Consider the following 15,783-nt stretch of genomic DNA (forward strand, 5'->3'; position numbering starts at 1 on the left):
GACTAGTTGCATGCAATTCCCTAAAATTAAAGAGCATGCAATTGTAATCTAAATGCATTAATCCAGATGGTGGTGCTGATGGAAATGATAGTACTACAAGAGAAGTTCTTTAATTTTCTGGTGTCACTTTTGGAGAAATTGTTGGTCATTCGAGGCCAGTTATCATTATTTGTATATTCATTGTAGTGTGAAATGGAAAACAAATATGAGCGTTTCTGAAAATAGGTGTCCCAACACAAATGAAGATTGGTTGATTGTTTGAGGAATCTTTATCTTTCCGTCATCGTTTTGTTTGGTATCATTCACACGTGGATGTCTTCTCTCTATAATTTTAGTAGAAATGTTGGTCAAGTCCATCGATTATTCTGTTCGTGGCAGCATGCAGAAACTGTATTGTCAAGATATATGTTTGTATGATTTTGCCGTGGAGAATGTCCTTAGCTGTGTGCGTCATTTGGGTTTTCACTCTTCACCTTCTCATTTCTGAAGCCCATAAAGCATCACCTCTTTCACCTCCTTCCAGTCATTTATGTCGTTCATCCAACTTGTACTTTGATGTTTTGAACCCCTCCAGATTTGCACTCTACCGATCAACGTTGCCTATGCCAGTGTGTATTGTCTTGTTACATTGCCCAAACCACTGCAGGAAGTTTATTTCCATTTGCATTTGCTAGTTGGGGCTCATTCTCACGTAAGTAAATGGCAAAAGTGACGTTTAAAAATATTTCTTATCTGTGAAATGATAGATTGTAAAATCAAATATTATGAAGAAACCCTCTGCTGTGTTGGTTTGATCTGGAACACTTTTTGTTGTCGTTTTGTTGCCTTGCCCAAGTTTGCATTTAGTGTTGAAAAATCAACAGGAATGTACTTATGCTATTTGTACTTATATACTTTATTCTTATTTCTTTATATAAGTTTTAGCTACTGGCTTACCATTGATCTACTTTTTCCTCCTATCGTGTTGTGTATTGTTTGTTGTTGTAACTTGCTGACTCGCCCCTACTGGACATCTGTAAAAAAGAGATTAATTTATCGTCGGATTCCTCCGGGATAAAGACAGATTATGATCATTCCATTGTGATTTCTGAGCGAACAGACTCAATTATGTACGGTATGTGCGAGAAAAATTCGTTGAAATAACTGCATCTCCGTGTTAATTATTTTTTCACCGATTCAAAGGTTCCTTAATTGCACCAACTGAACTCTCCCAAATGGCATATGTATTGCATCATATTTTATACCGCAGGGTTCAATAAACTATTAAATAAAGATAGGCAGCGTTGAATGCAGCATGCAGCTAGTAAAGCGCAGCACGTGCGTGCTTTTCCGATGCCGTTTCACTTTTCGTTTGTTACTACAGTCGCCTTGGTGTAGGCGAGGCCCTTGTAGACACCCTCCATTGGGATGTCGTAGGTGGCGCCGTTCAATAAGGACATGCGCACCGTACCCTTGTACGGGAGGTCGATTTCCGCGCGACCGATATTGATGTCGATCGCAGTGGTCTTGTGTGGAGGAACCGTGACGTCGAATGAGAGGAGCTCGGTTTTCGATTCTGAATTCTCCACGGCGTGCGTACTCTCGGTGCTAACGGTAAAACTAAAGCCATATTCAACCTCCACGACATCCGGAACGCCGGCTGAGACGCTGATGCTCACGGTTGCCTCCAGCTTGTTTGTGATCGACCAGGAGGAGGTTTTGGTCACGGTCTTGGAGGTTTCAATTTTATAGGTTTGGGGGACAGAACCAGTATTCTTGTAACTGAGTGATTTGATCTCTTCCATCTGGACTTTTGGAAGCTCCCTGTGCAGTGTAGGGTATGTCACGTTGATCAATTCTGAACTTTTAACCGAATTGATGAAGAGGAAGCCCATGCTGTCGATGTCTGAACCGCCTTTGCCCTGAATTCCAAGGCAGATTCCAGAGCGGATGTCGACTGGGTACTCGGTCTTTAGGCCCCAGTTTGTCATCTTCACGAAGAATTCCCTGCCTTTGGTTGTCCTGAACTTGAAGGCGCCCAGGCGTGAGCCAGCCCCATTCCCCCACAGTGAGAGGGACGAAAACAGCTCCCCGGGCAGGAACACAAACTCTTTGTGAGATCCCGAGGGAATGCCGTACTGTGCAGTCCTTCCGTCCGTCAGCCAGGCCTTCACGCACTTGATCTGCCACCCTCCAACCCACACCCAGATTTTTTCCAGCGTTGCTCCATTTCTCCTCCCATCAAAACTGAAGGCTGTTCCTCCTTGTCCTCCACAGGTGTGTAAGGCCAATGCATAAGGCATTTTCTTCTTTCTTCCTGCACATTACAAGATACAGATTTGTTTAAATTATGAAAGGTCAAACATTGTGATATTCACAGTTTGACTTTCAAAACCACATTTTATTGACACCTCTGTAATAGTTAAGTACTTCTAAATGTGCATGTCGACTCAGATGTTATCGACAATTCAATAACAAATATCACTATTGCGAAAAAACGGTGAAAAAGCAGTACATCATCATGTTGGGAAATTGTAAAAAAACACACATTGGATCAGATTATTAACTCGTAATGGCTAACTTACAGCTAAAGACAATGAAAGAGGAGCAGACAGTGACAAGGTTAGATAATTTACAAGAATAACTGTTTGAGGTTAAGAGCGCCTTGTCTGTAAGAGAAATACAGCTTCTCTGAAATAAAAGTTGACAAAAACAGTACAGCAAATCCTTCCCTCGAGGTTTTACTGTTTTGGGCCAAATTTATTGAGGTAATGTTCGCCGATTGTGCCCCTGTGGCTCGAACATTCGCAGTTGATCTAGAGATTCCTGTATGCATGATAAATGTACTGCTCGCGATTATGCTGCCAAGAAAGTACACAATGCGCCATCTTGTCCCCATCTTATTGTCCAAGTGGCCCATCGTGGTATCCCAGGCCACGTGGTGTTCCTAGATTCCAGTGGGTAGACAGTGAGGTTCAGCCGCTCACGATTTTAACTTCCTGCAGTGAACAGTACTGTACACGGTTACCTATACAGTACATCTACGAATAGCCCCTCCTGTATTCAAAAAGCTTTCTTTAAGATGCTTGATTCAAGCATAGCCTCATCCATATGGAATCACAAAATAGCGCAAATAGATTTTCATTCCCTTACGTTACTTAGGAGAGATCGGGGCCTGACCCTTTGCAGATTTCCTAAAATAGAACAAAGCAATCGCTTTCAGAACTTTATTCAATAGATCAACAAAAAAAAGTAAAGGACATGGAAAAACTGGGAGAAGGTTCGGTGAGGTGCTGGTTATTTGCTGCGGTTACCTAAGCTCCTATCAAATATAGCTCACGGGTCCTGAAACCATTATTCACGGTTTCTAACACATTGGGGAAATGCAACCACAGGTGAATCTCATTCCACTCCTTCATATGTAGACAATCGCCTCTGTGGGGCGACCAATCACTAACAATAGAATGCACAAGGGGTAACTGGCCTGGCTGGAGAGTGATAGGCTTGGGAAGGGTGGGGGACCTTCCAAATAAGGTTACCAAAATATCAGGGACACCATCCAAAGCTACAAACAAAAACTTTGACCACATCACTCACCCAATCTTGGATGGTCTGGTGGAAAAAAAAGGAAATGAAAAGTTCGTGCAGGAGATTGAGACCGGGTTAGAGCCAAAACTAGAAAGCTGAGGTGGAAAGGCTGCTGGGACAGGACATTCCTCACCAGAAATGGACTCAAATATGGTTGGGCTCAGACAGCAGGCCGCAGTCCCTTCCTCTAAACATAATTTAGTTCAAATTCACACATTCCTCTCCTAATTGCCCTAGATACCACAATGGACGGTACAGATGTAACTGAATGCCTTCTGGCCGTGCCCAGATATTTTAGAATTTTACGAGAATTTAACGGATTATTTTAATCGGAACTTGGCACAGAGCTGAGCCCCTCAGTGGACTAAACTTTGCGGGGCTTGAAACCAAAAGGGCTATCGGTACGCCAATATGCCTTACTGAAAACCGGCTATATTGTAGCAAGAAAGACAATACTAGCAAATTGGAAACAAGAACCCCCTCTTGGGGACTCTGGCACAGAACTATCCGTGCCTTGGCGGGAATCAGCTCCTTAACCAGGATCTACCAGGGATATAATAAGAGTAAGAGGCAATGTGGTCCCCATTTTTATTGACCCTGCGTGAATAACCAGAAAAGTAGAGAGCGTCGCAAGGGGATGAACTCCAGACACTGAAACATTGCAATCGGCACCGTTGCTCCTAGGGGAAAATAAGAAGGATAAGCCCAGAAATCACGCTTATGTTACTTTTTTTCCTGTCTAGTTTGGATAAATTATTCCCCTTCCTCCCCCTTGTCCTTCTTCTTCCCCTTCCCAGTTAATCTGCTGCTCCTGATCGTTGCCTCTGTGGTAGGTCAGCGAGCCCAAGGGCATCCAGACGGGTCCCCATTTAAGGATTTATTGCACCGGGTTCGACACACGTTCGTAATTGGTATCTCCCTCTGTGATGGCCATGTTCTGGACTCTTACAAAAAAACATGCATTGGATAAAACAGGGTGGACGATTGACCCAGGACATCAAGAGTCGTGTTTTTCTTCTTCATGTGATGCAGTGTGGATATCAAAGAGAGAGAGAGAGGAGGGAGACAGGAAAAGAGCAAAGTGAGAGGGGAGGCACGAGTATTGCGCAATCGACGTCACTTTCAGACAGGCAAACGTCATCAATGCATTTGTATGTAAAGTTTTTTCCTGAACATTTAAACCAACGTTGCATGATTGTCAATTGAATTCACATGTTTATATTTTTAGGAGTTACTTGCTGCTGATGCTGTTATATTTTGTTTTTTCACTGATTTGTGACAGTACCTTACAGAACGGATTTGTAGTGAAAATAAACACAGAAATCCGATAGCATCTTGTTTTGCCAACATCACACCAAGCAGGCAGGTTCTCAAGGGGTGCCAGCTCAGAGGCACTTACCTGGGAGTCACCTGTCCACCACACACACCACCTGCATTTTTAAGAACGAGACCAGTCAGGAGTAACCCGCACACTCACCTTAATGTTCTCTTCCCAGAGCATGCTTTTCTATCACCAGAACACTGTCATTTATACTACTGTTGCACAGGCCATGTGATCCAGCCACAGCCTAAATTATACATCGCTTCGCATCACTCACGTCAGAATAGTTTATGTAAATATAGTTTGGCATATTTACAGAAATTATGAATATTTAATCTATCATACATATATATTTTTCAAAGTTGACCCTCTCTTTCTTTTTCATGATGACGAGGTGGAGTGAATCAATGAGTGGTGTATTATCAAACAAGGTTCTTCCAACATTATGGAACCTTGTTTCCGCGCCAAACATCGTAAACCTTCCATAAAAAAAAAAATTCTGAAGCAGAAAATTAGTAGTGCCAGATACACCAGCCACATTTATAAATATGTTGTGTAACATAGATCCTTACTCACCGTGTAGCAATATTTTAATGTAGATGTAAAATTCAATGAGGGACGTGATTATCTTGGTGTATTCTGAGACTGTTATTGTACATATCCGGGAGAGATCTGAGATTGTTGTTGTTGTTGTCTTGGTGAGGGACTGTTGTTAATGTTGTCTTGGAGTTGTCTGGGACTGTTGTTGTTGTTTTGGTGTGTAACTATTGTACTTGTCATGGTGTTGTCTTGGACTCTTGCTGTTGTTTTTGTCCTTTTGCTGTTTTGACCCAGGCGTGCATTTGGTGTCAAAAAATTGGCAGGAATGTATGTTATTGTGCAATTTGTACATCTATACAGGCGTATCTCACTTAAAGAGCATTCTTTCTCTGCTAATTCGAGCGATTTCAATACAGATAAATTCGTTCCAAAACGAGCAACACTCTCACGGCACTACATTTAGTTGCGAATACGTTCATCTTAAGCAGCGTAAAAACACGTATGACCAAAACATAACCCTCGTGTTCCTCCAAAGAGATCTCATTAGGTAACGCGTGTTGGGCTGAAACAAGCGTTCGATAACTCCTCGTTGGGTAAGGATTTCATGTATTTGTATTCTGTTGGTGTACCCAGAAAATCCTTACTGACTCTCAAGATACATTTTCGAAAGGGCCTCTCGAAGTTTCACAGTAGGGGGCGATGTAGCTGCTCTGTGTAATTTCAATTGAGTAATTTTGCAGATACATTTTCAACATTGGAATGTTCGGTCACATCATAAACATTTACAAATAAATTGTGAGAGAAGAAAAGCAGAGAACCCATAGGAAACCCATCCAGGAGCGGGTCAGAAATCGAGGCACAAGTGTTAAAACTCTGCCACCCCGCCTACAGTATCTTATTGAATCCACGAATTGAAATAGAATTGGAAAGAAAAAAAGCCCGCTTCAACTACAATGGAAGTCAAATGGTAATGAATTTTAATTATGACTAAAGTTTGTCATCGGAATGCCTAAAAATATGACGTAAAATGTAGTGCTTTTTTTAAAAATAGTTAAGCCATAACTGGTTTATTATATTAATCTGATATACCAGTCGTTCCCAACCAGTGTGTTTGATGTGTACACCTCCCAGCCTAATAACTTTTCCTCATTCCCTGACCAGCACATAATCTACTGCGAATCATCCCTAACTTTGCTTTACAATCCCTGTTCGTACCCCCTTTGGAGATGGTACACCAGACAGCCACTAACAGAAGATTAATGCAGTAATTTCTCCAAACGTTTAGGCTCCACAGTCCCAGAGTGTCAGTCCACTTTATTCCCAATTACTCGTTTGGTGCGACTGAGTAGTTTCTACTTTGAAAATAACCCTTAAAAATACACAGACCATAAAAACGAGACGTGACAAATGAAACACTACAATCGAGCAGAAAGAGGTTACGAATCAAGCCATATTACACAATACAAATAAGTAAGACATGCACGTGTAAGATACACGATATAGAAAATAAGCCAATGCAAATGAGACAAACAGCAGAGACATTTCATAAGATTCAGGGCATTTTAAATGACTTATTACGAATTGGATATTAGATGGGCAAAGGGAATACGTAGGATATGTTAAACAGTAACAATTGACGGCGAATTATAAAGTAAATAATCATGAGCATCCCCACACTGAGAAACATGCAAGGAAAGCAATCTTGCGAGCAAGCTGTTATGAGTAGCAAAAACATGTTGCGTAAATCAGACGTGTTACATAAGAAGTACCGATATAGATGTCTCTTCTCTTCCATCAGCTGCCAACAGGTGGTTGACAACGAGGCTGAATGAAATAGTTCCTTTGATTTCGGTCACTGGACACGACATTCGCTATGCAGTGAGGTATGGTGAATTGAATATTGGCTTGGCAATATTGATCTGTAATATTTAACGAATAAATAATCAATAAATAACCGTGATAGTGTTGATGTATTGAGCCTATCCTTTTTATTTAGATATAATTTTTGGTGGTTTTTTTGGAAGCGGAAATTCCTTAGCCCACAAAAAAAGCATCATAGAGAAGGAAGTGAAGTGGCACTGCTGTGACTCTGGAACATCAAAGGCTGACAGAATTAGCAACCATTGGCTCCAATTGCACCTAGCCTGGCACAGCAGTCAACCCATGGCACCTTCTGGGTCTGTCCCGTAACCTCCAATTTCACCTAGCCTGGCACAGGAGTACAACCCATAGCACCTGCTGGGTCTGTCCCGTGAATTTCTCCTGCACCTAGCCTGGCACAGCAGTCAACCCATGGCACCTGCTTGGTCTGTCCCGTGACCTCCTCCTGCACCTAGCCTGGCACAGCAGTCAACCCAAAGCACCTGCTGGGTCTGTCCAGCGACCCTTCGAAACTTCACATGGCCTCATAAGTGCCGTGGTGACGTCACAAAGGGGATGGGACACGTGTCTGAGTTACAATTAATGAGTTCTGCACGGGTCGTCATTAACAAAGCTTACCTAACCTATCCACACTACAAATTGCAATCACCTTTACTGGCTACTCCTATAGGCTTCTATAGGTTTTACATCAAACCTTCCACCACATTTCCTACACGACATAACCATCTTCTTATCCACACTACAAATTACAATCACCTCCACTGGCTATTCCCATAGTCTCCATTACCTGTCCCGACATTCCCCAATTTGCTTAAGAAACCACGCTTATTCGCACTATGCATTAAATCGCCGTCGCCGGACAATCAAATAGCTCCCATAGGCTCTCACGTTTCCTGCCCTCCACATTCCCTACATGACATAAGCCTCGCTACCTATCCGCACTACAATTGCCTTCGCCGGCAAACTCCCATAGAGCTCCCATCGTCTCCTATGTTAAGCTACCACCACATTCCCCAGTTTTCGATTAAGAAACCACACTTATCCATAGAGACACACAGAGACCCATAGTTCAGTTCAGTTCATTTATTAGGTATAGCCCTGTGAGCCATTCAGCTCTTGAATCGGGTGCAACCGCAACAAACTAAAAAAAGAACAATAAACATCTTAAAGTGACAACGTGCATCAGAAAAAATCCAGGAAAAAAACAGCAAAGTCCTCGATATACGTGACATGCACGACCAATTCTAGATTTGAATTTTTCGTGACTGCAAGGATCCATACTCTTTGGTTCTATTCGGTAAAGTCACGTTGGTAAAAAATAAAACAACAAAAATCACGACGTTTCGGCCACAACACAAACAGCCTTCATCAGGTGAAGGGACCGTGCTGTCATGAGGACAGCGTTGGAGTGAAAACAGCCAAGCCCAGGTCGCGTCCTTTAAGCTGTAAAATCTAGAATCCACAAACTTACCTCACACAGAGACCCACAAACTCACTTCACACAGAGACCCACACACTCACTACACACAAACACACATTGAGACCCACAAACTCACAACACAGAGACCCACAGACTAACCTCACACAGAGACCCACAGACTCACCACACACAGACACCCACACTCACCTCACAGACACCCACACACTCACCACACACAGACACACACAGATTCACCACACAGACACACCGAGACCCACAGACTCACCTCACACAGAGACCCACAGACTCACCACACACAGAGACACACAGAGACCCACAGACTCACCTCACACAGAGACACACAGAGACCCACAGACTCACCTCACACTAAGACACACAGACTCACCAGACAGACACACAAAGAGACCACAGACTCACCTCACACAAAGCCCCACAGACTCACCACACACAGAGACGCACACTCACCTCACAGACACCCACAGACTCACCACACACAGACACACACAGACACCCACACTCGAAACACACAGAGACCCACAGACTATCCTCACACAGACACACACAGACTCACCACACAGACACACAAAGAGACCACAGACTCACCTCACAGAGACCCACAGACTCACCACACAGACATACAAAGAGACCACAGACTCACCTCACACAGAGACTCATAGTCTCACCACACACAGACACCCACACTCAAACCACACAGACACCCACAGACTCACCTCACACAGAGACCCACAGGGCCACAGACTCACCACACACAGACACGCACACTCACCTCACAGATACCCACAGACTCACCTCTCACAGAGACTCACAGACTCAACGCACACAGACACCCACACTCAAACCACACAGACACCCACAGACTCACCTCACACAGAGGCACACAGAGACCCGCAGACTCACCTCACACAGAGACACACACACTCACCACACAGACACACAAAGAGACTCACAGACTTACCACACACAGACACCCACACTCAACCCATACAGAGACCCACAGACTAACCTCACACAGACACACACAGAGACCCACACAGTCACCACACAGAGACCCACAGACTCACCACATAGATACCCACACACACACCACACTGAGACCCACACACGCACCACACACAGGCACACAAACTTACCACACACAGACCGACACATATACCCACAGACTAACCTTACACAGACACACAAAGTGACCCACACAATCACCACACAGAGCACCCAGAGACTCATCACTTAGAGACCCGCAGACTCTCCACACAAAGACCCACAAACTCACCTCACACAGAGACCCACAGACTCACTACACAGAGACCCACAAACTCACCACACAGAGACCCACAAACTCACTTAACACAGAGTCCCACATACTACCACACCGCTGTCATCGCAACCAGCACCACGGTGCGTCACGTGGCACCGTCTAGCTGCTACCACTACCATGCCGCTGTTATCCCACCATCACCACAGCGTGTCTACCACTACCACACCGCTGGTCATCGCACTACGACACGTTAATTTCGAAATGTATGCACACGTATACAGTAAAACCTTGGATTGCGAGCATAATCTGTTCCGGAAACGTGTTTGTAATCCAAAGCACTCGTAAATCAAGGCACTGGTATATCAGTTGTGATCACGTGACGCTCGTTAGGCAAGACCTCGCTCGTTTATCAAATTAATATTTATTTAAAAATGTTGCTTGTCTTGCAAAACACTCGCAGACCAAGACCTAGTTTCTCGCAATTCAAGGTTTTACTGTATTTATATTTTTATACGTAAAATGTTCAACTATATTTTTACGTGTTCATATAACTACTTGTGGTAAGTACCCGGCGTTGCCCGGGCGACAAAGGCAGACACACACATGGACTTACACACAGACATCGACCCACACACATAGAAAACATCGACTTAGATGCACACACACACGGTTAAATCCAGGATGGATCGTGAGCAGGCCAGCCTAAATGTTTCGAACCGGCGAAGATGTTCCATTAAGGGGGTGCACGTGTCGCAAGCGTAGAGAAGGGAGGGAATTACCGTGGCCGAGAAGACCTGGAGCTTCATACGGAGCGAGAGACCAGGTACCTTCCACACAAAATAACGCAGCCGATGAAAATATAATGGCGCTCGACTGATTTGGAGTGGGACCTCTGCTGTTAAACCGGAGCTGTTCATGAGTACACTGGGCAGGTATGGGAATCTCTGCAATCTCTGCACAACTGCCGCGTCACCAATTGTGAGTTGTGGCGGTGGATTGTTCGATAGTACAAAAGACCCAGGCAGGTACTTAGTTTTGGTAGGGCTGATGGTAAGGCCCAACCTCTTAGTGGCACGCTCCAGGTTCAGCAGCAGCGCCTCCAACTCCTCCTCTGAGTGAGTAGCAATCACCAGAGCATCGGCATACATAACATGGTTGAGAAATAGGGAGCCATCCCTTGACCGCACCCGGGCATCGATCAGCCTCCCATTGTATCTGTATCATATGGTAATTCCTCCGGTACAGCCATTGAAGGCTTCACCAACTACGTGGTCAAAAGATATGTTAAATAATGTGGGAGACAGAGGACATCCCTGTCACACCCCAAGGTGTAGAGGGAATGGCTGTGACTGACGGCCTGTAGTTTGACGCGGGGCTGCTCAATATCATAACGGTCCTTAAGGATCGTGAGCAAAGGGGGAGGGACTTCGAAAGCATGAAGAACACCAAAGGCCTGGCCTACTGATAGCATCATAGGCCTTGACCAGGTCAATAAAACAGACACATATACTCACACGCACACATGGAGCTACAGACATGCAAAGAAATGGACTCACACTAACTCACATGGAGCCACACACACAAAGCGACTATCACACACGCCCATGGACTGACACACACAGACATATCGACTCACACACACAAACACATAGACGTACACACACACACATATGGAGTCAAACACGCATAGACATCCACTTTAGGTACGCACACATGGAGTTACACACACATATATCGACGTACACACATACAGCAACTCACACACACACATCGACTTACACACGGACATACGTGGACTAAAAAACACACATTGACGTATAGTACACTGATGTACTTACACGCATATCAACTAAGACACACACACGCATTGACTTACACACACACATCGAGTGACACACACACACATGTATGGATTTACACACGCATGTGGACTACAACACACACATCGACTGACAAACATAGACACACAAACGCACGTTAACTTACACACTCAGATGGTGCCATGCACACACATCGACTAGCACACAAACATGGACTAACACACACACAGAGTGACTGATACGCACACAAATGGACTGACACGCACACTTGGACTGACACACACAAACACTTCGACATACACACACTCATCGGGTGTTGTCCGTTCGAAAAAGACAGACACACACATGGACTTAAACACACGTATGGACCTACACGCACACATATGGACTCAAACACACACACAACTCGACTCAAACACAAACACATTGACTTACATACACACATATGAACTTACACACACATATGGACTAACACACACATGGACTAACACACACACACACATTTGGAGGTTTGATTGATGAGCTGGCACTGCTAAGGTTCTGGATTCGAAATTAGGTCAGCACTCAGACCTCTGAGCGATGTGGCCATATCTCTCTTGCGAGAATCGAGAATATAGGTTTATCATGCGCGATTGAAGTTATATCTAAAAACCAAGATCTCACTTCTGCTACGCGTTATCTGCACACATACTAGCTTACGTTTTGATAACTGTGATGGAAGGGGTTATCTTCGTGCAGTCATTCGTGACCGGGTTGAGACCATCAACTCACCACACTTAACTGTGCAGTTTCATTACAGGCGAATGCCTGGATTTGAACAAAGGTTTTCAGTGATGCTGGCTCAAAGGGGTTGTGGATGTGATAATGATGATACTGAATGCAAACACAATCCAATGATTTTTTAAAGATATTTTATTTTGCATCACAAGCCCAAAGCATTGCAGAACATGCAACTGACTAGTTGCATGCAATTCCCTATAATTAAAGAGCATGCAATTGTAATCTAAATACATTAATCCAGATGGTGGTGCTGATGGAAATGATAGCACTGCAAGAGAAGTTCTTTAATTTTCTGGTGTCACCTTTGGAGAAATTGTTGGTAATTCGAGGCCAGTTATCATTATTTGTATATTCATTGTAGTGTGAAATGGAAAACAAATATGAGCGTTTTTGAAAATAGGTGTCCCAACACAAATGAAGATTGGTTGATTGTTTGAGGACTCTTTATCTTTCCGTCATTGTTTTGTTTGGTATCATTCACACGTGGATGTCTTCTCTCTATAATTTTAGTAGAAATTTTGGTCAAGTCCATCGATTATTCTGTTCGTGGCAGCATGCAGAAACTGTATAGTCAAGATATATGGTTGTATGATTTTGCCGTGGAGAATGTCCTTAGCTGTGTGCTTCGTGTGAGTTTTCACTCTTCAGCTTCTCATTTCTGAAGCCCATAAAGCTTCACCTCTTTTACCTCCTTCCAGTCATTTATGTCGGTCATCCAACTTGTACTTTGATGTTTTGAACCCCTCCAGATTCGCACTCTACCGATCAGCGTTGCCTATGCCAGTGTGTATTGTCTTGTTACATTGCCCAAACCACTGCAGGAAGTTTTTTTTCCATTTGCTTTTGCTAGTTCGGGCTCATTCTCACGTAAGTAAATGGCAAAAGTGACGTTAAAATGATTTCTTATCTGTGAAATGATAGTTAGATTGTAAAATCAAATATTATGAAGATACCATCTCCTGTGTTGGTTTGACCTGGAACTGTTTTTGTCGTCGTTTTGTTGCCTTGCCCAAGTTTGCATTTAGTGTTGAAAAATCGGCAGGAATGTACTTATGCTATTTGTACTTATATACTTTATTTATTCGTATTTCTTTATATAAGTTTAAGCTACTGGCTTACCATTGATCTACTTTTTACTCCTATCGTGTTTTGTATTGTTTGTTGTTGTAACTTGCTGACTCGCCCCTACTGGACATCTGTAAAAAAGAGATTAATTTATCGTCGGATTCCTCCGGGATAAAGACAGATTATGATCATTCCATTGTGATTTCTGAGCGAACAGACTCAATTATGTACGGTATGTGCGAGAAAAATTCGTTGAAATAACTGCATCTCCGTGTAAATTATTTTTTCACCGATTCAAAGGTTCCTTAATTGCACGAACTGAAATCTCCCAAATGGCATATGTATTGCATCATATTTTATACCGCAGGGTTCAATAAACTATTAAATAAAGATAGGCAGCGTTGAATGCAGCATGCAGTTAGTAAAGCGCAGCACGTGCGTGCTTTTCCGGTGCCGTTTCACTTTTCCTTTGTTACTACAGTCGCCTTGGTGTAGGCGAGGCCCTTGTAGACACCCTCCATTGGGATGTCGTAGGTGGCGCCGTTCAATAAGGACATGCGCACCGTACCCTTGTACGGGAGGTCGATTTCCGCGCGACCGATATTGATGTCGATCGCAGTGGTCTTGTGTGGAGGAACCGTGACGTTGAATGAGAGGAGCTCGGTTTTCGATTCTGAATTCTCCACGGCGTGCGTACTCTCGGTGCTAACGGTAAAACTAAAGCCAGCTTCAACATCCACGACATCCGGAACGCCGGCTGAGACGGTGAGGCTCACGGTTGCCTCCAGCTTGTTTGTGATCGACCAGGAGGAGGTTTTGGTCACGGTCTTGGAGGTTTCAATTTTATAGGTTTGGGGGACAGAACCAGTATTCTTGTAACTGAGTGATTTGATCTCTTCCATCTGGACTTTTGGAAGCTCCCTGTGCAGTGTAGGGTATGTCACGTTGATCAATTCTGAACTTTTAACCGAATTGATGAAGAGGAAGCCCATGCTGTCGATGTCTGAACCGCCTTTGCCCATAATTCCAAGGCAGATTCCAGAGCGGATGTCGACTGGGTACTCGGTCTTAAGGCCCCAGTCTGTCATCTTCACGAAGAATTCCCTGCCTTTGGTTGTCCTGAACTTGAAGGCGCCCAGGCGTGAGCCAGCCCCATTCCCCCACAGTGAGAGGGACGAAAACAGCTCCCCGGGCTGGAACACAAACTCTTTGTGAGATCCCGAGGGACTGCCGTACTGTGCAGTCCTTCCGTCCGTCAGCCAGGCCTTCACGCACTTGATCTGCCACCCTCCAACCCACACCCAGATTTTTTCCAGCGTTGCTCCATTTCTCCTCCCATCAAAACTGAAGGATGTTCCTCCTTGTCCTCCACAGGTGTGTAAGGCCAAAGCATAAGGCATTTTCTCCTTTATTCCTGCACATTACAAGATACAGATTTGTTTAAATTATTAAAGGAATTTAAAACATCGTGATATTCACAGTTTGACTTTCAAAACCACATTATATTGACACATTTGTAATAGTTATGCACTTCTAAATTTGCATGTCGACTCAGATGTTATCGACAATTCAATAACAAATATCACTATTGCGAAAAAACGGTGAAAAAGCAGTACATCATCATGTTGGGAAATTGTAAAAAACACACACATTGCATCAGATTATTAACTCGTAATGGCTAACTTACAGCTAAAGACAATGAAAGAGGAGCAGACAGTGACAAGGTTAGATAATTTACAAGAATAACTGTTTGAGGTTAAGAGAGACTTGTCTGCAAGAGAAATACAGCTTCTCTGAAATAAAAGTTGACACAACACAGTACAGCAAATCCTTCCCTCGAGGTTTTACTGTTTTGGGCCAAATTTATTGAGGTACTGTTCGCCGATTGTGCCCCTGTGGCTCGACCATTCGCAGTTGATCTAGAGATTCCTGTATGCATGGTAAATGTACTGCTCGCGATTATGCTGCCATGAAAGTACACAATGCGCCATCTTGTCCCCATCGTATTGCCCAAGTGGCCCATCGTGGTATCCCAGGCCACGTGGTGTTCCTAGATTCCAGTGGATAGACAGTGAGGTTCAGCCGCTCACGA

The 15,783-nt window shown here is 43.9% G+C and overlaps 2 protein-coding genes across 2 annotated transcripts; both read right to left on the reverse strand.

The window, feature by feature from the left end:
- On the reverse strand, positions 1-2,303 carry LOC116957943 (aerolysin-like protein). Its single transcript, XM_032980402.2, has one exon. The coding sequence runs from the start codon at positions 2,280-2,282 to the stop codon at positions 1,341-1,343; it is 942 nt and encodes a 313-aa protein (XP_032836293.2). The 5' UTR covers positions 2,283-2,303; the 3' UTR covers positions 1-1,340.
- A 10,437-nt stretch (positions 2,304-12,740) lies between these two features.
- On the reverse strand, positions 12,741-15,101 carry LOC142908032 (aerolysin-like protein). The gene has a single exon (XM_076058167.1). The coding sequence runs from the start codon at positions 15,089-15,091 to the stop codon at positions 14,150-14,152; it is 942 nt and encodes a 313-aa protein (XP_075914282.1). The 5' UTR covers positions 15,092-15,101; the 3' UTR covers positions 12,741-14,149.
- Between the last annotated feature and the right edge of the window lie 682 nt (positions 15,102-15,783).

This window comes from Petromyzon marinus, assembly GCF_048934315.1.
Source record: "Petromyzon marinus isolate PM22_M1 ecotype Great Lakes invasive population chromosome 68 unlocalized genomic scaffold, UKy_Petmar_22M1.pri1.0 chr68_unloc.1, whole genome shotgun sequence".
In the NCBI taxonomy this organism is placed as follows: Eukaryota; Metazoa; Chordata; class Hyperoartia; order Petromyzontiformes; family Petromyzontidae; genus Petromyzon; species Petromyzon marinus.

Excerpts from the sequence above, each read along its gene's own strand:
- LOC142908032 (XM_076058167.1), bottom strand. The coding sequence starts at position 15,091 with ATGCCTTATGCTTTGGCCTTACACACCTGTGGAGGACAAGGAGGAACA.
- LOC116957943 (XM_032980402.2), bottom strand. The coding sequence starts at position 2,282 with ATGCCTTATGCATTGGCCTTACACACCTGTGGAGGACAAGGAGGAACA.